The following is a 22,938-nucleotide window of genomic DNA, read 5'->3' as shown; positions in this document are numbered from 1 at the left end:
GTAAAAAGGTTAAAAAGCATGAATGCACATTTTTAAACATCTGTGTGCATGTTTCTGGCTGCCCTCATCTGATCAGTATTCTTAGAGATTGTGTATGCAAGTGTGTTGCAGATCAGCATATGTTCACATATGTTTGTTGCATGAAACCAGAAGCGACACAACGAACGTGTTTGCCCTGTAAAGCGTGAAACAGTGATCCATCAGGCTCTTGCCTGTGTGACAATTGCATATGTCGGCTGGCGCTTGGCTTAATTAAACTGTTGGGAAAAACTTGTTTGAAGCTTCTGTTTTCTTGACTAACTTGCAGGTAAGCTATTTCTGGCAGCTCCTCTTGGTACTTGTCAGCATCTGTAGTGCAAGCAGAAGTGATTTATAGAGCGTGAAAGAGGAGATAGGTGGATATGCAGGAATCTTTTGTCTCTGCTGCTTAGTCAAAAAGCTGCTGTTACTATCTTGTGTTATTGTTGTTTTTTAACAGTAAACTGGTAGTCTACTCCAGCTACCCTTGTTAGAGAACAGGGCTCGTTGGTTTGACCTGCAGGTGTAGGGCCTTTTATAATGAATTTTTGAAGTGAATGTATTCAGAGTAGTTTTAATCTTCTGTTGTGCATAGTGAAGATAGCTCTCAAAAAGGATAGGAAACATTTGCCTTAATTGAGATTCAGGGTAGGGTGGAGACTCTTTCAGCTGAAAGCAGTGACCCATATTTTTCACGCTTGATTTACATTCCGGCAAATTGTAAAGGAGACTACACCTGCTGTCCTCTTTTGCAGCTGACACTTTGAATCATCCAGTGGGAGGAGGAAGGATAGCATGGCAAGATTATACCTAACCTATCTCTATCCCCTCTCTGCTTGCAATATTCCCAAGTACAGTGGAGGGGGAGCACATCTGATGCTCTGTACCTCGCACAACCTCCACAGCCTCGATCTCAGCGCGTTATGCACAAACAGCTTGTATGCATCTTATGCTAGGCGAGTAGCAATCAGGGGCTGAGCCAGCCAGAGATCTCTGGGAATATTTGCCAAGTTGCGATGGAACCATAACCCAAGCACCTGAAAATCAGTAATATTGAAGTTTCCCTATTTAGCCATTGAATCCAATAATCTGTCATGGGTTTATTGTCAGTCAGTTTTTATATACGTGTTTAAAGCCATGTAAGCTAGAGGCAGGCAACACATCTTGGAGCAATGAAATCCATGAGCTAATTATGCAACACATGATGCAGGGTTACCCCCACCCCCCATGTGTTATGAACCTCATGCCAATCCATTCAATAGATGACCCTGAGTTCTACTATGTTGCGATAGAGAAAATATTTTTCCCCTCTAATAACTGTCTCTGGACAATTTTGAACAGGCTGGTACTCAGCCTTTGGGGCAGATTACTTTTCCTTTGCCGTGGGAGCCATTTTGTAGTGGTGCTGAGGTCAGTTTCTCAGATGTGCCCACAGGTCCAAAGTGATTGCCTACCCTAGGGCTTAGCGAAACTGAATATAAGGATTTTTGGCAGGCCCACACAAAAGAAAAAAAAGCAGTTTGGGAGTCCCTTTTTTGGGAAGTTATTTGTGAATCAGCCTTGTTTTAACAGGAAATGACAAACATGTTGTCATTATTTCTTTCTAATATGGATATTTTATGCATAACAGTTTTCTAGGAGAGCAACTGATGATCATATTACAGGCAACCTATTTAGCCTGGGAGCATAGATGTGGTACGACATAGAAAAGGGGAGAAGTTATTGGAAATAGGGGCTGCACCATTTTTATGAAGGAGCATAGCTATACCTCCACATTGGGAGCATGCTGCTGCTTTAGTAATAGAGACAAACTTTCAGTACCCAAATCCCATATTGACCTGCTTGCATTAATCTCCTCAGTGTTATGGTTTCTCTCTGCCCCCTCCCTTCATTTCTTACTGTGAGCAAGCTGAGCTAGGGTGTGTACAGCATATTTCAGCTGTTTTGTGCTTAGGAGCCTAAAATAAAAACCAAATGACATTACTGCAAAGGCAAACTTGTTCTTCAATAACTTTTTGCGGTAAATCTTAGCTTGAAAGACTGCAGAGAACTATAGGGTAAGCCCCAATTGGATTTTATTTTGCCTTTGAAGCCTTCAACATAGTCCTCCCATGATACTGTTGTCTTCTGTCACCTGCATAATGTTCTCAAATTTCAGCCTCTTACTACTTACCATTTCCTTTGTAGAAAAAACAACAACACAGTGGGGGCATAAAATATCCCCAGAAACTATTGATTTTGCAATTTAGGTGTTTTTATGACCAGGTTCACATGTAATGAAATGCCATCATAGGTGAGGAGGGCAACCCCTGGTCTGGAAACAAAGCCCTATGAGGAGAGACCTCACCAGAGATGGATTTGTTATGGGGCTAGAAAATTACCCCCACAAGATCAAAAATACTAGTTCTTGTTAGCAATAAAGTTTTACTTATAGTTTTTTTCTTAATACTTTTGTAATATGTTATGTTATGTAAAAACATACTTCTTCTGACACTAAAGACATAGTTCTATGGACATTTTACCACCCCATGATGCATTGGAAAATGGCTCATGGCAGTAAAATGCACCCCCCCCCCACACACACAAACATGTTTGTTTATATTTTTCATGAGTTCTGCATGAAAATGAAGGATGCATTCCCATGCCTAGTTGTTTGGGAATAAGCCCCATTCAGCTCAAAGGGATTTACTTCTGAGTAGACATGCTTGTGCTGTTATTTTCCTCCTGTTTCATGCCTAAATATGTTTAGAATCTCATATCCTGAACTGTGAGGTTAGCATGCATGCATATGTAGCTCTATTGTATGTGATATATACCACAGTGACATTTTAGCCTGTTTTAAAAGAGAGAGAGATTCATTTTACCAGAATTGGGTTCTTGTTTCTCTGTTGCATTTTTGGACACCCTCTTTCCCCTTCTACAATCTTACAGCATTTGAAATAGAAATGAATGTTTTAGCTCTGCAGCACCAGTGAACAAAGAGCTGTAAATAATGCTTTGCAGCTTGTTAGTATTTTTACCCTGAGTGATACTTGTACAGTCTGCGTGTGTGTGGTTTAGAGGAAAAGAAGTCTCACAGGAGCATAGCAACCAGGAGATTTGTCAGCAAGAATCTTTGAATCAGGAAGGGGCAGGGATGGGAGTTTTCCTGCACTGAATGTTATCCAATCCCAACTTGTGGGCATGTTTCTATGGGATCTGGACATTTTCCCTCATGAAGTGCTGGCTTGTGGAAGGGTTTGCTGTCTTATATATATAATGGACAGCATCCAACTGTGTCATTCAGCTAGCGCAAATGGCATTACGCTAGCGGAAGCCAGGTACCAAACTATGCGCAAGAGGAGAACCCAACCAAAGTTACAGTTGTGCAAGCAGCTGTGAAACCTGTTGCACAAGAATAATGTGCATGCTCTTGCACAGCAGAAAGTTTTGGCAGAGCTCCACTTATGGTGTTTGGGTTTGTAGAATGGCACCATTGGATACTGCCCATTGTCTGAATATTCAATGCTGAATATTCTAATTATTCTGATTATTCTGAATATTCTGAATATGCTGATGCTGGGTTGTTGCTCTTTAAATATTACGATGTTAGGTTTGATTGGATGGTTAGTGCTTTTATTGTCTCATTGAATCATACTGTTCAGGTCTAATGTTGTAAAATAAAAATAAAGGAGTGTCATGACTACCAGTAGAAGGGAGAACACAGGCTTGAGAAAGTCCTGTTGATTGAAGCAACCACAAAAGTGAAGCTATCCCTGGGCTCAACTTGAGAGTCAACAGAGTTTGGACTGCCTTGGTGGCCAACCAAAAAACTGTGGTTGGCAGGACATTCCCTTATCCCAAAGGGCAGGGTCTTGTCCCTGAACTTGTGCTGTATCTTTGAAAAACAGCTAAAGGTCCAGTACAAAAAGAAACATTTCAGCTGTCTTCTCCAGCCCCAAGTTGATGGCGGGCAGTGGGAGCATGCCACCTTCCTCTGCATCTGCTGGTGGTGGTGGGGTTGTAGCTCTTGCCACTGGACCTGTGAGGGGCTTGTCTCAGTGAACTTGGCATAAGTAGTGTCCCCCTCCACCTCAAAGCCAGAGAGCAGCAGAAGAAAGGATTTTGGCTCACTGCACCAGGCAACCCCAGAGCTAAAACAAATCAGAGGGTTCTCCCTACTGAACATCCTGGCCGCTGCAACTTCCAAACCAGGACCAAGGGCTGTGCCACATAGAATGCATTACTCTATAGTCCAGTCTTGAAGTTACCAGTGCATGAACGACAGTGGTTATCCCTGTCCGTATCCAGAAACAAGCATAGTTGTTGCGCCAACTAAAGTTGGTAATGGACAGTCTGAGTCACTAAGGTCACCTGGTCTTCCAGCGACAAAAATGGATCCAGGAACACCTCCAAACTATGTACATGTTCCTTTAGTGCAACCCCATCCAGAACAGGTAAATGTTACAACTCTTGTGGCAAATACTGGTGTTTTGAGATGCATGTAGATATGTGTGAGAGTCCCATACATTCCATGTTAGCTGTGGGGAACCGCTATAGGGTGTAATGCGTGGAGCTGCCTTTGAAGCTGGAAATTGTTGTGGATGTTACTTCTAGAATTGCCTCCGCTTCTGTGGTTTTTACATAACACTGGGCTGGCTAAAGGGTAGTAATCAACAGCCTATGTCTGACATGAAGATTGCCTCAAATGGAATATGGCCTTATATGTTTTATTTATGTGTTTTTATTAGATGTAGTGTACTATATTATTAGTTAAGTATGTGATGTTTTGTAATGTTTTTTCTCCTTTTCCCTTTTTACTTTGCTTTCTGTAGAAAATAATAAAATTGTTAAAACTCAAAAAAATAGAATTGCCTCCTCTACTGCAACTTATCACCCTCCTGAGCGGTTCTTGTTAACCAGTACTAATAACACACCCTTCAGCATTCTCTCCACACTGTCTTGTAGTTGGTTTCAATTTTCTACTTAAAAGAAGTTGTAAAAATTCAAAATGTTTTGTTTAGACAGGAGGTGCCAAGTGGATTCATACTTACTGCTGTTGCTCAAGAATAAAGGGACAGACTGTGAAGGAAGTGGTCTGTTGTTGTTGTTTTTTACGCACCGGCACACACAGGCACACAGCCAATATTGTTGTAGGAGGTGCCATTCTTCTGCTAAAGTGTACTTTCTACACTTTACAAAGCGTGACTTTGGCATAGCTCGGCCATTAGCCATGAAATATGATTAATGGGCAATCAAAGCTAGGAAGCGATGCCACATCCACCTACCTGAGTGGCAACTGAAACTGTTTCGTTTTTTGATCTGGGGAAAAGGGGAAGGGAGAAAAGATGCAGTTTTGAAGTTGGCCAGCGAAAGCAAAACCCTGAGTTCTGGAACTGTGAGCAAGAAGCGGCCTTGGAGGGCTGCAGGGCTATGCTTTTGCTTTGGGGAACAGAGCACAGCCTGTGCTATAGTCCTAAATCTAAACCAACTTCAAAATGGCATCTTCTCTCTCGCTCTCTCTTCTCTGCTTTCTCTCCTATGCTTATGCGTTACAAGTCCTCAGTGCTTTCTCTTCAATATAGGAAGCTGCCTGACACTGAGTGAGATCATTGGTCCATCTAACTCAGTATTTTCTACCTGGAGCGGCAGCGGCTTTACAGGCTTCAAGCCAAGAGCCTTCTGGGAAATGCTAAGGATTTTAACCTGGGACCTTTAGCATGCTTGAGCCGCTACAGAGCTATGGCTGTTGAAAGGGCATCTGACTCTGTAAATTGTACATGATCAGCCATTTCACATAATAGATTTGTTGCTGGATTGCTTCAGATTAGAGTTGATAATGAGATGTTTGAATACTGCCTTGTGTAAAATGCCTATATCTACATATCAAGCTAGTGTGGCAAGGAAAAGGTTCTGGCATATCCTTTTCCCTGATGTGGTAGTGTTAAGTGTGTAAAACCTGCAAGAGTGTGTGTTTAACAAGTTGTAGATTCAGACATTTGAACCCCTGTATGCGGTCTGAAAGGATTCAGTCAAGCAGTATATAAATCCCACTGGCTCTCTATTTCTGGCCTCTCTAATATTTTGGGAAATTGGAGAGCGCATTATATGGCAGGTGAACAAACGTGTGCATAGTTTTTCTCCTAATGCATGGCACTTCAGTTTGGGAGAGTTTGAGCAGGGTGCTGCAACATCCAAATCATTGCTTTTCTCAAGTATTTCCCAGAAACCCCCCCACGTTGGTTTATCTTGACATCTCTACAGTTATTTGGGAGCCAAGTTTGATAGAGAGAGGGACAGTGGACTCCAGAAGGTGACAGAGATGGAGGTGGAGTGGACAACAATAGGAAATGGTGTCATTTCTGACAAAAGACGCAACTTATTACGAGAGCGTTCAGCAAAGTGTTCTTTTAAAAGCACTTTTAAACCAAGCCTGCTAAGTAGGTGATAGACGTTCAGCTAAATTTATATGCAGTACCTGATTAAAAGATTTCTTCAACTTGCAGAGGCTTGGGTTTTGAAAGGTGAGGTGGAGGGCTGGTGGGTGACAGTCTGGAAATGTAGTAGATGAAGTTTTTTGTTCGGTTTTTTACCTTAATCGATGTACAGATTAAGCTTGAAGCTGTTAGGTTCATTTTACAGCACGCACTTGCATGTGCAAACACACCCCTTCACAGTGTTTATCTTTACAGAAAAACATGCTCAAGTACAATGTATTGGCATTCACACTAAGTTTTCCTGATTTTTAGGACCCATCTTTTTTTTTCTTTTTTTTTAATGGTAAATGGCAAGTTAACCAAAGACCTGAAGTTTGTTGAAGACTGCTATTCTTTTAGGCAGGAGGGTGATTGATTAATTCAGGAGGGTGACTGATTACACACATTACTGGTCATTCTCTTTCTTTGCTGTTCACCATGTGGGACCAAAAACTTGTTACTTATAATTTATGTCTCTCCAAAGGAATACTCTTTGGAAAACCAGATTTTTTTTTCATTAAGTGTAAACCTGAGTTACTTACTTTTTAGGAATGGCTGGGTGCTGGAATGCAGTTTGCTCAAGCACCCCTTCAAAGCCAGCCCTGATGCTTTCCCCCTGGTCCGAGCAACTTTCTCACAGTGGAAGCTGGTGGCTCTGATTTCAGTGGGGCTGTAAGCCTATTCTGGGTTTTAGTCAGAACCAGCCAGAACCCACTAGGAGCTATCCAAGGTGCTGGAACTAGTTTGGGGTTGGGGTTCAGCACCTTGGATAGCCCCTTTAAGATTCTGGCTGGTTATGACTAAACCCAAGAATGTTTACGCAGTCCCACTGAAATTGGAGCCAACAGTCTCCCCTGACAGCATTCTGACAGTCTAAGATCATTTTCTCTCCCCAACACAGACTTTGCCACTTAAGGAATTTAACTGGCCTGCCGGCCTGCTCTGGATTACCCTTTCTGTTTCTGGTCCTTCTGATCTTTAGCTGCTCTTTAAGGAACTTGACCCTTGCCTGTCCCGTTGCTCACCTCGACCCATCAGTCTCCTCCCCACCCCGAATTCTGAAACGTGACTGCTTGGGGCCTGCCCTCCTGCCAAGCCCCAACAATTGACACACACACACACCGAATTCAAAATGGAGGTGTGTCAGTTGTAGCATGTTTAAAATGATCAACAGCAACAGGAGTATTCCTGATGCCTGTGAATTTGTTAAGTGGAATAGGAGTGGGTTACACATCTTGCCAAAACGGAGCCTGCAAGAATGCAATCTTAATGAAAGGCTGTTCAGCCTTAGAAACATAGAAGGAATATCATCCATTAATATTAGCTCTTCCATTGCTCGTCTTCAGAGACTGCTATTTTTACTGTTGCATATGGAAGAGAACATATGCGTGGCAATCGCCTGGCCTTGGCAAAAGCCAAGGAAACAGCTGAGAAAGCTATAGTTAAAAAAGGAATGTGCAGAGCGATCTCTTCTTTATGGTGGAGTTTCACAGTAAGAGAATGAAAAGGTGCAGAGAGTGGAACCTGGTCAATCTCAAACTTGTTCCTTTGAATTCAACCAACATTGTTTTCCATGGCAGCGCCTAAAATCCAAACTCAGTTATTCAAATTGATGTTGTTGATTGCAAAGTTCACGATTAAGGGACAAATGATGTGTGATGCGCAGTTCATGTAGTTTGACCCTGTGTTGTTGTTGTTTTACAAAATACAGCTGTGAAAGCCGCAAACTAAAGCGGAAGGCAGAGGGAATCTTATGCCTTTCCTGTTGTGCCATTTCCCCCATATCTTTTTCCTGTTCAGCTCAGGGGATTTTTAGCTGAAAGCCAGCATGAGGGGAAGTACACCAGCCAGCCCCCTTCCTCCTTTCCCCACACCGCCCGCAGTTTAGTTTGTAGCTTCCGTGGCTGTGTTTTGCAAAACAGCACTTGGGAACAAGCTGCTTATAACTGAGTATCACAAGTAGTTTGGCCTAAGGCAACTTTGTTAATTGTTTGTTCCTCTGTCTTTTTCTTTGTCTTACTATATTACTATGCTGCGTTATCACTGTACAATCTATGTAATAATAAAGATGTCCATAAGCACCATAGCACTGTGACTGTCAAATCTAGATAGGCATGCATACTAAGGGGACCCTAGGGATGTTCGCTTTGGGATTGTTTTGTTTTTAAAGTGCATTAATTTGGTATAGTGGCTAAAGTGTTGGACTGGGAGCAGGGAGATCCAAGTTCTAGTCCCCACATAGCCATGGAAACCCACTGGGTGACTTTGGGCCAGTCACAGACTCTTAGTCCAACCTACCTCACAGTGTTGTTGTGAGGATAAAAATGGAGAAGAGGAGGATTATGTATGCCACCTTGGGTTCCTTGGAGGAAAAAAGGCAGTATATAAATGCAACAAATAAATAAATGTGTCTATGTGGTTGAAGCCTGCAGTGACATCTTCAGCCGCTAGGGGGAGACTTCCCTAGCCAGCGTGTAACTTTGCAGTCTTACGCAGTTTGAAGCCAGGGGAGATTAGTAGGCTGAGGGACAGAGTTATATGTTTGCCTCCTCATCCTTGCCATGGGGCAGCCCTCCCTTCAGGGGAATAGAGTGGAATAGAGTGGACAGCCTTTGGGATGCACTATGGCAGGGGGCAGGCTTTGGGGTGCCAGCAGTCATGGCTTCACTCAGATGGGAAGGTTAATGTTTCCAACTCTGACAGCTATATAAGTTTGCTTGAAGGCTTTGCTATATCAAACCAAGGCCTAATCTACACTAAGCAGGATATTGCATTATGAAAGCAGTATATAAAAGGCAGAAACCACACCAAGCAGGATATAGCACTATGAAAGCAGAATGAAAGTGGTATGAAAGCAGTATATGCTATGTGTCAATAGGCCCCAACAGCTGTCAGTGCACTTTAATACCACTTTAAAGCAGTAGTGTGGCTCCTGCTTGGTGTAGATTAGGCCTAAGAGTTATTCCCACTCATGCGAAGCCAGATCTATTAGCTAGTATAATATATAGTATGCTATTTCTTCTTACTGCATTACTATTATCAGTAATATTATTATTACTATTTTTCTTACTATAGTACTATTTTTCTTCTTCTTACTGACTCCTGGGGGAAAGCCAACAGCACCTCTGAGTGAAGATGGGGGAGTTGGAGTGCTTGTTTAGCAAGGAGAATAGGGTGCTTCTAGATGGAGGGACCCTAGCACTACTAATAGGTGACATTCCAAGCTATTCTCCTCATGATGGAGAAAACAAGATGGACGAAATGGTGGGAAAACGTGGGAGGAGTACAAGTAGGAGACAGTTCGTTTAGACCCCTCTATAAAATTCCCTGAGTGAGGCAGGGTGATGGTGCAATAAAGGCCTTGCCTGGAATCACCTAAAGTGGACATAGTGGAAACCTGGTGCAATGGACAGAACCAGTGGGCTACAGATCTCTCAGGTCAAAGTCATTTGGAGAGGGACAGTGTGTAAAAGTGTTTCTATGCTAGGAAGCTGCTATTGCTCTTGTGTCTGCTTCTGGGCTTCCCATAGGCACCTAGTTGGCCACTGTGGGAACAGAATGCTGGACTATGTAACATGCACTGTGTTTATATGTCCTTATGTAATATACTTTCCTGATTCTTGTGGCTTTTGGCTAAACACTTAAGTTTTATAAATTTTTCCACCTGTAAACCTTATGATATAATTGTGATGCATAAGATGCTGTGCGTACTCATAACTTCAGTAACAATAGTTGTGCAATGTTTCTCATTATTTATGAATTGCCACTTCTTGCAGTGAATCTCCTTTAAAACCTCATCTGGCTTTAATTTAAAGTCAAAGTCTCCTTCAGCCATTATCCCATCTTCATGGAATTCTGGATTTTCACTTAAAACAAGCTATCTTTTACCACATAACAAGAGGATTAAGCTCCCTCAGTTAAATACATATGTTTTGTTTGTTTGTTTTTAGAAGCATCGACTTGGAATCTTGGAAAGGTTTGAATTGGAAACAATGACAAAAAAGTGTATAGAATAAATTATTTTCCTTCATATGTGTCAAAAATGTCTAAATTGCCATAAAGTATATTACTTTTCTCTTTTACAGTGAGAGGTTTTTTTTAAAACTGAATCGGAATGGCTTGCCAAAATGTCCAGAAAAGCCAGAAAGACATTGTTCTCTCTTTGTGGTGAGTCATTTCACTTGTTCATTTATTTGTCTTTATTTGATCATTTCAAACAGTGAAGACTTCATTATGAGATTGACTCCTTGCTAGTAGCCCAGCTGTAGGAGTAAATTGCAGTCAACAGAGAAACATGAGATTTTAGTATCCAAGAGAGGTTTATAAGAACAAAAACAACATGATTGTGCTGACTTAACATCCATTTGGCCTGGTATCTCTCCACTGGATATAAACAATTGTACCAGGCAGGTATGTTGGGGCACCTGAATAGCTGGAAAATGTGCTTCTGCATTTTAGCTCCAGAATCAATGAAGCCTCTTGCAACCCAACTTTAAATATGTGTGTTCAAAATTTCAGTGGCACTTACTGTTTTTAGGAACTAGACTCAAAGCTACATTTTAAGAAGTAAGTCTTATTTGATTTCAGTGGGACTTACTTGGAAGTAAGTCTCACTGAATGTAATGGGACAAACTGACTTGCATCAGGAGGAAGCTTTATGTTCTGGAGAATGGGATTGACATGTTTTGATTATTCACATTTGATAGAATAGGAGACTCTCGTTTCAAAATCCTGGATGGAACTGCATTGTGTCTATAGCTCTAGTGCTGTAATCATTACTCTTGGATACTTTAGGCTGCAATCTTAAATGCCCACTGGGGAGTAAAATCACAGAGTTGGAGGAGGGCTTATAAGCCAGCTAGTCCATCTTCCTGCTTGATGCAGGAGATCCAAACCTAGAAAAACCATGCCCTCCCTCTGCTTGAAGACTTCCAGCAAAGGGACAGCCTTCCTTCCCAACTAGGTAATTGGTTCCATTGTTGAAATACTCTTACTGATAGGTTCTTCCAAATGTTTCTCAATCTTAACCTGAGTAAACAGGAATGGGATTTTGAGGTTATTCTGTCTCTTTTATCTCCTTGTTCCTTGTTAGCTATTTAGTGACCTAAATAGCTATCAAGGAACAAGTCCTTTATTTCCTTGTTCCTTGATATCTATTTAGTAACCTAGACAGAAGCACACTTAGAAATTTTGAACTAATGATATAAAAATGAAGTTTTACATGATAATTGTACCTGTTTTTGATTCTCTACAGGATTTAGGAAGCAGTGAGCTCAGGAAGGACATCTATATCACTGTGCACATTATACGCATCGGTATGCATAGTCCATTCCACAAACTTTTATTTTAGAAGGTGTTAGGTAATATAGTAAGGAAAGGCAAAATGTTTTCATTCTATAACGATTGCTATCCTTCTTGTCAAAACGTCTGGGTCACCAGTTAGCACTCAGGATGCCTTGCGTTTAAAATATTAACAATACTTCGTAGTCAACATCAAAACATTTTTAGGCCTGGGTGAGATAAACAGCTCATTATGTGGTAAAATGGGACTTTAACCCCTCAGACTGCAGGTCGAAGGTCATGTGAAACAGTGAGTTGTTCCTATCTTGTGCTTGTTTGTTTTAAGGCATTTATATAGCACCTTTTGGTTTTAAAAGCTTTCAATATCATTTGCAAAACAGAATAAACCATAAATACAAACATCAGAACATAAAACCACCAGAGGAACCATAGGGCAGTATCTAATATTGCCCCTACGTTAGCAGAACATACTTCTAGCATAATGAGAAAATAGGCGTTCCCAAAGCTGCCTGAAAGGAGTGGAAGTTCACATGAAGAAGCACTAGTAACTTGTCCCATTCTGCTCTTTTCCATGGTTTCTTTGGGAAATGCTAATTCCTGTTGGCCCCGTGGGTCCCATGAGAACAACAGAATCAGCAGAAATGCAGCAGCAGTATTGAAATCTGTCTTACATTCCAGGAGCAAGATTGTAATCTGTGCTTCTCTGCAACATGCTAGCTTTTTCCTCTGTGTAGATATCTTTGTTTTTCCCCCATGGGAGAGCATTTAAACATTCCCCCTCTACCTGCAGCCTGAAATGACACCATTCAGTAATAGTTTTTAACCACATAAATAAGCTGTTTGTCTAGACTGGGCTTCAAAAGAGGAAGGCACCATCCAGATATATGTAGGAAACTTCTTCTTTTTTGTAAATTGTCCAAGGTAGCTGCCAGGAGACATTGGTGAAATTTTGAGGGAGGTGAAAGGAAGCGGAAGCAGGCTGTATTAGCAGGTGTGGGGAGTCACTTTACTTCTAACAGGCCAGTTGTTGTTATCTTGCATGGGCCTTCTTTGAGCCCTGAAATCAGGGATTTCTCGTACCATCAGTCTTTTATGTGTGCCTGAATGTGCAGCATAGAATAATAGAGTTGGAACGCCCTGCTCATTGCTTGAATCCACCTTAAGGCATCCCTGACAGATGCTTGTCCAGCTGCCTCTTGAATGCCTCTAGAGTGGGGGAGCCCAGGATCTCCCTAGGTAATTGTTTCCATTGTCGTACTGCTCTAACAGTCAGGAAGTTTTTCCTGATGTCCAGCCGGAATCTGGCTTCCTGTAACTTGAGCCCATTATCCCGTGTCCTGCACTCTGGGAGGACTGAGAAGAGATCCCGGCCCTCCTCTGTGTGACAACCTTTCAAGTATTTGAGGAGTGCTATCATCTCTCCTCTCAGCCTTCTCTTCTCCAGACTGAACATACCCAGTTTTTTGTGCGTGCGTATGCACACACACGTGAATGAAAGACTTACCCCCTTCCTAGGTTTAGCATATGGCTAACATGATTCTGGACACATCTAATTTAATCCAAAAACAGTGTTGAAGTAGTATAGAAGAGACGAGTAGTTAATCTCCTTATTTAAAGAAGCTGTCATGTGGACTTCATTGAGTTAACTGAAATAATCGTCACCTGTCATCCACAGTGGTTCTTTCTGCCACCCCCTCTTTCTTTTTTAACATCTAGCTAGTTTGTTCTTTAAAGCTATAATAGCATCTTATTATGCCTTCCACTGTGGAAGGCTGAATGTACCTTCATCTGTTCTTGACTGCTGTTGTGCTGCATGTATTATCTGTGTTAATGGGTAATTGCCTATGCTACAAATTGTGTTAGTTTAACAAATGACAAAACAATAATGTTGATTCCTTTTTAAGCAGTATTAGTCTCTTTCTTTAATTTTCCAGAACAGGGGTAGATAACTTATGGCTAAGGCTGATGGCAGTTGCAGCCCCACAAAATCTGGAGGGCCACAAGTGGTCCACCCCTGTCCTAGGAGGTCTGTGGTAAGACTGACGTAAAAAAACCTGCAGAGCTGCAAGAAAAATCCTTTGTCCCTTTATTGTGCTGGGTTGCTTTTCTGAACATTTCAAAGAGAAGCAAAGAATGGTTTAATATGGCACTTCTGAGCCAGCCGAGCCAGCTGTAAAGGAAAATGCTTGAAATAGGATGATAGAGAAAGCAATATCAGGGAATTCTAATGTAGGCTCTGGCCATAGAACAGAGATACTCTTAGAGCTCCGGGTTGGGGTTGCTGGCCCCCAACTAACTAATGTACTACAAGCTGTTGTTTGTGCTGCTACTGCTCCACTCATATGTCATACCCAGCTAAAATCAGAGTGCCAGTGTGTATTAGAGCAGCAGTGGGCTTCTGGGATCTATTTTGTTTTTTATTAGACCCCTGAGATCCACCAACTGGAGCTTGGTGCAAAGGACATACACTTAGAATTAAAGAATCCTTAGCCCAAGGATCTGTTTGAATACCAAAAGTGTATATTGCTCACCGCCCTTCCACACAAAAATCCCACGCTCTCTTCATTTTAGCATTATAATTTGGTTTGATGTGTGTGTGTGTCATTTTGTTGTTTATTTATTTATTGCATTTGTATACCACCCCATAGCCGAAGCTCTCTGGGTGGTTGCTAATATTAAACAATTGTGAGTCAGAAATCCTTGCTTATCCACTCCAAATCACTCAGAGATCTACCAGTAGATCCTGATCTGCCTTCTGTTCACTCTTGGTGCAGAGCCCTGGGTATTGGATTTAGGCCAAGAAGACACAGATCCAAATTCACAAATTCACAAAGCTTTCTAGCTGTCCTTGGGGGTCTATCTCAACTTGACATACCTAGCAGTAAGATGACGATGAAAGGGGGCACTGGGGATCCTTTTAGGATATATAATCTATATATACGCAGCCATTTTTCTCATCAAGAGGTGCATTCTTTCATGAGCTTGCTGGGGAGATGCCTTGGTATCCCAGTATTTTGAATGAGTCAACTTGCAGTATAATGGTGCTCCAAAACGCATTGGACAAGCCTAAAATGAACAAACAAAACAGAACAAAACAAAAACGCCATTCTACTGAACCAGTGTAGGTCAGTTATTAGATTGCATGTTAATTTTTCACAACACTGTGGTCTTCATGGATCTCCACCGTGCGATGGCTGCAGGAAGTCACCTTGAGGTAGAAAAACCCTGTGTGAATCCACCCTTTGATTGCAATTTAAGATTCTAGAAACGTTAGCTATGAATATTAAATGGCAGTTAGTATTCTGTTCACTACATTTTCTGTTTGAGTTGCAGTTGCTCAGCTGCCTATGGTTTCTGATCTAGAATAGACTCTGTGGTGGTGTTTCTTTCCTTTCCTTTTTCATTTCACCACAGTTAGACTCCAGTGCAGTTTTTAAAGGCAGGCAGCACAACTTGTTTTAACACAAAGAAGATGTGACAAGCCAAAGGAGCAAGCAAGAGTGTAGATGGTTGAGAATAATGTACCTTTTGTCACCACATAAATTTAACATATAGCTCACGTGGATTGAGAAGAGGAAGAGAGAGGAGGGGGGAGCACATAAGCTACTGAATATTTGTTAAAACAGTAGAAATGAAACAGTGAAATGTTTGATAGCACATGGGTGAAAATCAGCAGACATTTCCTTATGTTCTTACACAAGGGGACCTATAAAATTGTACTTAGTTGTCTTGAGAATCTTTCCTTTGTCCTACTGTCCTACTTTTCTTTTTTGTCTTTCACCTCTTGACCATATTGTCTTACACATCCTCATGTTCCACCTTGGGCAGGAAACCTGCAGATACCAGTCAGGTAGGGGACTCAAAGTCAACCAGAGTGGCAGAGACAACATGCAATAGGTAGCAAGTGCAGCTAATGCCTAGGCAGGTTGAAGCAGTAAGATGGCAATTACCAGCACAGTATGTACCACAGTCAGCAATAAGGTTCAGCACCATGGATAATGCCATGGTGACTAGAGACTTTGCTCTAGAGAAAGCCCAAATCTCTAAGTCGTGTGAGCAGGCCTGATGTTTAGACCCACTCCTCTAAACTAGAGTTGCGAGGAATTTAAAAGGGAAACGCTTTGTCATTGTTGTATGAAGACATCATGCTGTTTGGGTTTTCTAGAGGAAAGATGAAATATAAAAAAAACACCAGCCCCAAGTGTGGACACTGGCAGTGTTTTCCTTGCCTGGGAAAAGTCTGCAAGAGTGCATTCAGCTTGGGGCCATGGAACTTCAAGCAGGAGTTCCTTCGTTGAGACATCATGATTGAACGAACCTACAAGGAGTGGACTCTGAGTGCTACTTGGAGAAGGCAAATGAAGTTAGCTCTGCCCACATGAGGTTTAATGAAAGCACTTTGCGGGGAGGTTAGAAGAATCCTTAAATAGATTTACGCAGATTTAATGCATTAAATTATTCAAGTAACTGCAGATGTCAGCAGATAAGATTCTCCTCCTCTTCCTCCTCCTTCTCCTCCTCTTGCTGTGCTCGTTTGGGAAGAAGATATATAGTGGCTCATGTGTCTTGTTTTATGTTTTGCTTGACAGGTCGAATGGGAGCTGGTGAAAAGAAAAATGCTTGCAATGTACAGTACCGGAGACCTTTTGGTTGTGCAGTCCTCAGCATAGCAGATCTCCTGGCAGGCGACACAAAAGATGACCTTATTTTAAAAGTATACATGTAAGAGAACGTGTATCTGAAATATATTGCAATCATCCCTGAGAAGAAATTGTGAGGTCAATTTTTATCAGTGAAACTTAACCCAGTGGTTTTTTTTCTTTCAGTTAGAGGATATGTCCCTTCAGTTGCACATGCAAATTCACCTTCCATTGTGTATTGAAATTAAAAACATAAGAACATAAGACAAGCCATGTGGGATCAGACCAAGGGTCCATCTAGTCCAGCATTCTTTTCACTCAGTGGCCAAACAGCTGTTGACCAGGAATCCACCGGCAGGATATGAGTGCAACAGCACTCTCCTGCCCATGTTCCTCAGCAACTGGTGTACTTAGGCTTATTGCTTCTTATTGCTTCCATAGAACTAGAGGGAGCACATAGCCATTGGGACCAATTGCCTTTGATAGCCTTCTCCAGGAATTTATTCACCCGCTTTTAAAGTCATCCAAATTGGTGCCCATCACATCTTGTGAATTCCATATTTTAACTATGCACTGTGTGAACAAGTCCTTCCTTTTATCCATCCTGAATCCTCCACCAATCAGTTTCATGTAATAAATAAATAAATGGGATGACCCTGGGTTCTAGTATTATGAGAGAGGGAGAAAAATGTCTCCTTATCCGCATTCTCCACAACGTGCATAATTTTGTACACCGCTATCTCCCTTACCCTCCTTTTTTCCAAGCTGAACAATCCCAGCTGCTATAACTTTCCCTCATAGGGAGATGCTCCAGCCCCTTGATCATTTTAGTTGTCCTTAGAACAGTATTCTAAGTGTGGTCATACCGTATCTTATTCCAGTCACTTATCCTATATCCTATAATGCAATATCTAATATGAAATAAATCGTCTATCAGTCAGCACTGACATTGTTCAGTCACAACTACATTATCTACCTTGAACAAGAAATAAAGCATATAATCATCTGGTTCACACATAATGCTAAACCATGGTTTAATGTTATGAGAACAATGTGCAAGGCCCCCCTTTCCTCTCCTCTTTCAGCATGGCCAAAATGAGCATCCATTGGAAGCTTCTGTTTCCATTGGAGATTAGCCACAATTTCATTAAATTGTGGTTAATTCTAGCTGTGGTACGTTGAGACATGTTAGCATCTTACAATATAGTTTGAAGTTGGCTTGTTTGAACATACTGTAGATAAGGTTAACAGCACTTCGTTAGTTTCAGACAGCATGGAAAATTGGTTAATCTGAAATGTTTGAGGAGAGGGAGTGCACTAGCCCCGCCCCCTCGATCATTATTTCCATTTCCCTCTGCATATGGAGGGTGACTTTCTGAAGGGAAAATCTCTTGTATCCATGGAGGCTCTCCACACAATTTTGAATGTTGATATTCCAGTATTCCAAATTGCTGGAGAGCCTCCACAGGTACAGGAAGTCAACCTTCATGTGTAGAGGGTGATGAAATATGTGAGGTGGGGCTAGACTGCTCCCCTCACACATTTATTTTACTCACTTTCAGAATACCTGGATTTGCTTCCTGTGTTTATAACATGTAGATTTTTTTAACTAGTTTCTGGGAAGCTGTGAAAAAACATGTTTTGTTCTCTCCTGACTTAGGACTTAAAATGTGTGGCAATATTTGGGGGGAAATATAAAGGCACAGACTGAGATGTTATCAACTATACTTACTGGGGGCTTTTCTTCCTTTCGGGGTTAGTACTTGAATTATGAATCACCTCAGTGTCTCAAGGACAACCCTTCACTGTCCTCTTTCCCCCCAGCATGCTGAATTATAACTGCTGGAAGCAATGGTTGTGGGAACAATTTAGTGCGATTGGGTATTGGCGGAGTGGCTTTTATTTCACTTTCATTTTCTGACAGTTCAGTTGAAAGTGTTCTCTGCTGGATTCCTCAGCAGGAGAGTGGTTTACTTGCCAATTGCATTCTCTTTTGAACATGTAACTTGTTTGTTACTTTTATTTTGTGTGGTGTTCTTTTCTTTATGTAGCAGACAACACATGAAAAAAAATGGATTCCAGCTCCCTTTTAAATAGAAAACATTGAAAAAATTGAAAGAATGGATGGATTCTGGCATTTGAGCATGTTGTTGTTGTTGTTGTAAAAGCTATTGAAAATGGTTCCTGGGTGAAATTGGTGCTGATAACTACTTACCAAGTTTGTTTGCCATTTTCAGTAAACACACTTAAAAAAAATTACATTACTAATATCTTTAGTTAGAAACTTGTAAGTCAGCTGGGGGAAAGGTTTCTCCTACACCTTACCAAAGAAGAAGAGATGTATGCATTACTTGCAATAAGAGTGTGTGCCCTCTAATTGCTCAGCAGTGGTGTAGTGAAGCTGAGGCTCATAGGGACGTCGTGTCAGCACTTTTTTATTAGCAGGGTTGCTGACATCATCTGCCAGGCTACTCAGAATTCCCTTTTCCTCCTGAGCTGAGCTGCAACTGGCGGGAAATGAATTTTCCCAGGAACAATATATTGCACCCTGTTTAATGCAAAGTATTTTGGGTGGCTTGGTCTTGAATGAGCAATAAAGACACATTAGTTTTAAGGAAGACTTGCCTCTGGTGGAGAAAAAACTGTGAGAATGTTTTTAGTTTCTGCTGTGGATCCACACAACACCCTGGATTTTTGGACTCTCCTTGGGAGCGTAGCTATGGAGACTGTCATGAAGAGCGCTTCAACTTCCAAGTTTACCACCACACCCCTGTTGCTCAGCAAGCATTCCTATGGTGGCCCTAGGTGTTCTCAACCCATTATCAACTGCCAGAGCTTCAGTGGCCTGGCGGGGCCCCACTGGTGCTTCCACCACTCTGGGCCTGGGCCCACATGCCCATTCCCTGGGTTCAGCTTACCTAACATCAGCAAGAGACAGCTGTGTGCCACCCACTATTTGACATTCCCCACAATGCCCTGGAGCAATGCATTCTTGATCATTAAAATGGTGAGCGCACACAGTTGGCCACTTCAGATTGCTGGGCTCCTGCTGCTACCTGCCACTGCTGGTAAGCCTACCAGGGTGACAGGTGGGTAGGCGCGGGGGATTTGGGAAAAGGGAACCCCCCAGATTGCATTTTTGAGCACAGTACTTTAGGGCCAAAACAAACAATACTTTAAAGCCATATCTTAAGAGCTGCAACTTTTTAAATTTTACTCTAGAGTAGGCACAGGGGACCCAGATTGGATCTTAAAAAACCCTATCCTCCATGTTAGGGTCCTGATCTATATTGGCTCCCTGCACTTGCTCTAGAGTAAAAATATATTTAAATAGACATAGCTACTAGGTACAGATTTAAAGTGATGCTTGTTTTGGCCCTAAGAGTCATTCTCACAACATTTCAGGTACAAGTTGATGTTGTTCCCATTTTATAGGTGGAAAAATATAGTATTAGCTTGCATTTCGTACTTGGAGAGAGACCCTCTGAATTTGCAAAGTTAACTTGAGGGAAACATATGCTCTTCTTTGAATTTTAAAACGTTTCCTTTTTTTACAGGTGTAACACGGAGAGTGACTGGTATCAGATCCATGAGAACATCATCAAAAAGCTCAATGTTCGTTATAACCTAACAGGATCCAATGCTGGTAAATCACATTCCTGAGTTTGTGTGGAAAAGTGTGAAGAGCCAGTGTGGTGTAGTAGGCGGTGTGTAGGCTTTACCTATGGCAGGAAATCTTTACCTGTAGCAGGAAATCTACCATAGTTTCAAATAGCTTTCTCAGTAGCTCAACAATCTTATTCATGTTTGCTCAAAACCCCACTGTCTTCAATGGGTTTTAGTTGAATGGGGCTACTAATAGACCAACAATGCAACCCTATCCTTGTCTACTCAGAAGGAATCTCATTGAATTTACTAGGTTTTACTCCCTGGTGAGAGGGTATAGGATTGCAGCCTAAAACACCACTCTGAGTTGCTTGGAAAACAGGTAGGTTACATATGTAAAAATAATAATTCTTTTAGAAATTGGTAAGTTTACTCTGCAGAGAAATAAAAAAAGAAATGTACTATGTTCATGCTGGGGAGATGTTGCTAATAGATTATTACAATAATTGCAGTAGGTAGGAGCAGCCATATTTAGCTTAAAAACGCAGATACTTCTTTGAACTGAACAAACATATTGTCAGGGTGGTGTGTACTCCACATTTTAAAAACCATCACACATGCACGCACACACACACTGTGCCTAAGGAATCCAAATTCTGTGTTGAACAGAATTGTGTGGTCTGCATATATTACGCAAAGTGAAAACATCTACACAATTTAGCTTGCTATTCAGTGTAAGCAGTCATATTTCTGCACAGTGGTAATTCATGGGCATAATTTTTAGAGATATTTTTTAGATGTGATAAGTGGTAGATTTTATCATGTTGCATTGTTGAGTTTAACTTTTATGAACCACCCAGAGAACTATTATGTGGAATAGCAGTATAAATGAAAAATAAATAAAATAAAATACCATGAGTATTTAAAATGATTATGATTATTATTAAAGGTTTCTCTGATTTGCTGTGGAGGATGTTTAGGGTAAAGTCAATTTACTCTTTAAATTCATGATGCAGGTTAATCCTGGTGATGTGGGAGATTTGAAAGAGTTAATGCTAACAGGAGAGTCAGAATACTGCAGTCTTAACAAATGACAGGTTCAGGGTGTGTGCATTGCATATCAACTTCGGAGTCTTTCTTATTGACCTAAAATTGTATTCTCTGCTTTCATTATCCAAATGTCCCAGGGGCTGTTGTCTAGGGTTTGGTAATTTATGTGAATTTTTCATGCTACTGATGTTGGCTGGCATGCCCTTGAGTAACCAGGAGTTCAGTGAATTAAGTGTAGATAATTTTTCAGCTATATTTGGACATATCATTATGTTATTAAACTGTGTGTGTATTTGTACTCCCATGAGACACAAGATTCTTAATTTAAGTCAGAATTTTGCTGTAATTTCATTTATGTGAGTAGTTGTTATAAGCTTTAAATAACTTAATACCAAATAAGATGATGTGATTTCTCCACTATAAATGTTGGAGGGGGAATCTAACACCCCCACCCCCAACAACCTCACCTCTTTGTCCTGATTTTCCAACTCTCTCATGAAAGTACTGTTGTTGATGCTCACAATAATCCTCCTCACACTTGTATGAGGACATCACCAGTCTAATGGGAATGGGAATTGTGTATGTTTTAGCCACAGCATTTGTGGTGTACTGAAGCACTGGAGAATTTTGGAGCACTGGACTTTCTGAAGGGTGCTGCACCTGAGACCTGTGAAGGTCCAGTTTACATTTTCCATTTGCCCATGTGATGTCCTGCCTTCACCTGTGCCACCCACAGGCTACTTGACAGGACTGTCTATCTATGCCACTTGCATTCAGGACTTACGTCAATCCCCCCTGTGCTGATGACACTTGTGAGGGTTTAGGCTGCTCCTGTCTCGCCTTTACTCTTTTAGGCTCCACAGCCCAGCCCTCAATTTCCCATTCCGCTGCAACCATTAACTGTACCCTCCTCAGGCACTCTTCCACAGATCACACCAGTTGTTTGAAATTAATTGGAATTTATTAATATAAGTAATTGCGTGTCAACAAACTTATTGGTTTCCTTAGTTGCAGTGCGTATGGTTACAAGGGTTCAATGCATATTGGTTTCTGTAAGTTCTTTCTTAAAAGGTTCCACTATAGAATACTACTGTTCTTTATCTTAATATCTATATTCCTAACACAATGACCCACATAAATCTTTCGTATCCAGTATTTGCCTCTCAGTCTCTTCACACTCTGTAATCTAACCCTCTCTCCTCATACACTCTTAACATATTTATTTATTTATTTAGAATATTTACCATATATACTGCTCCCCATTGAAAAATTTCGGAGCGGTGTACAAGATAAAATGAAAATAAAAACAGAATAAAACAGTTAAAACAAATTTTAAAAGAAGCAAATACAGAGATTCAAGGCTGCATACTAAGGAAAGGCTTCCTGGAATAAAGATGTTTTCAGGAGGCGCCGAAAGAAGTACAAGGTTGGAGCCTGCCTGACCTCCAGAGGCAGGGAATTCCATAGGAGGGGAGCCATCACGCTGAAGGCTCTTCCCCTGGTGGACTCCAATCGGAGGATGGATCTATGTGGAAGCACCAGTAGCAGGCCCTCAGATGACCTCAGTGACTGGGCAAGTTGGTAGGGGAGAAGGCGCTCTCTTAGATATCCTGGTCCCAAGTTGTTTAGGGCTTTGTACACAAGTACAAGAACCTTAAACCTGGCCCGATAGTGAATAGGCAGCCAGTGCAGTTCCTTCAGCAGAGGAGTTACATGCTGGAAAGGGGCAGCTCCAGACAACAGTCGAGCTGCAGTATTCTGCTCTAGCTCCAGCTTCCGGAGCAGCTTCAAGGGCAGCCCCATGTAGAGCACATTTCAGTACTCCAATCTTGAGGTTACCAATGCCTGTACCACCGTGGCCAAGCTAT

The 22,938-nt window shown here is 41.5% G+C and overlaps 1 protein-coding gene across 1 annotated transcript in view; it reads left to right on the top strand.

Moving 5' to 3' along the window:
• The window catches only part of DOCK4 (dedicator of cytokinesis 4), a 293,588-nt gene that overhangs the window by 142,263 nt on the left and 128,387 nt on the right, over positions 1 to 22,938 (top strand). The window contains exons 9-12 of the mRNA XM_063134026.1: positions 10,559 to 10,640; positions 11,728 to 11,788; positions 16,364 to 16,496; positions 19,972 to 20,060. Of these exons, the coding sequence (XP_062990096.1) occupies positions 10,559 to 10,640; positions 11,728 to 11,788; positions 16,364 to 16,496; positions 19,972 to 20,060 (365 nt within the window). The remainder of the gene's footprint in view (positions 1 to 10,558; positions 10,641 to 11,727; positions 11,789 to 16,363; positions 16,497 to 19,971; positions 20,061 to 22,938) is intronic.

Source organism: Elgaria multicarinata, chromosome 9 (assembly GCF_023053635.1).
Source record: "Elgaria multicarinata webbii isolate HBS135686 ecotype San Diego chromosome 9, rElgMul1.1.pri, whole genome shotgun sequence".
Lineage (NCBI taxonomy): Eukaryota > Metazoa > Chordata > Lepidosauria > Squamata > Anguidae > Elgaria > Elgaria multicarinata.
Note: the sequence above shows the minus strand (reverse complement) of the source record. Positions and strands in the feature narration are given on the sequence as shown.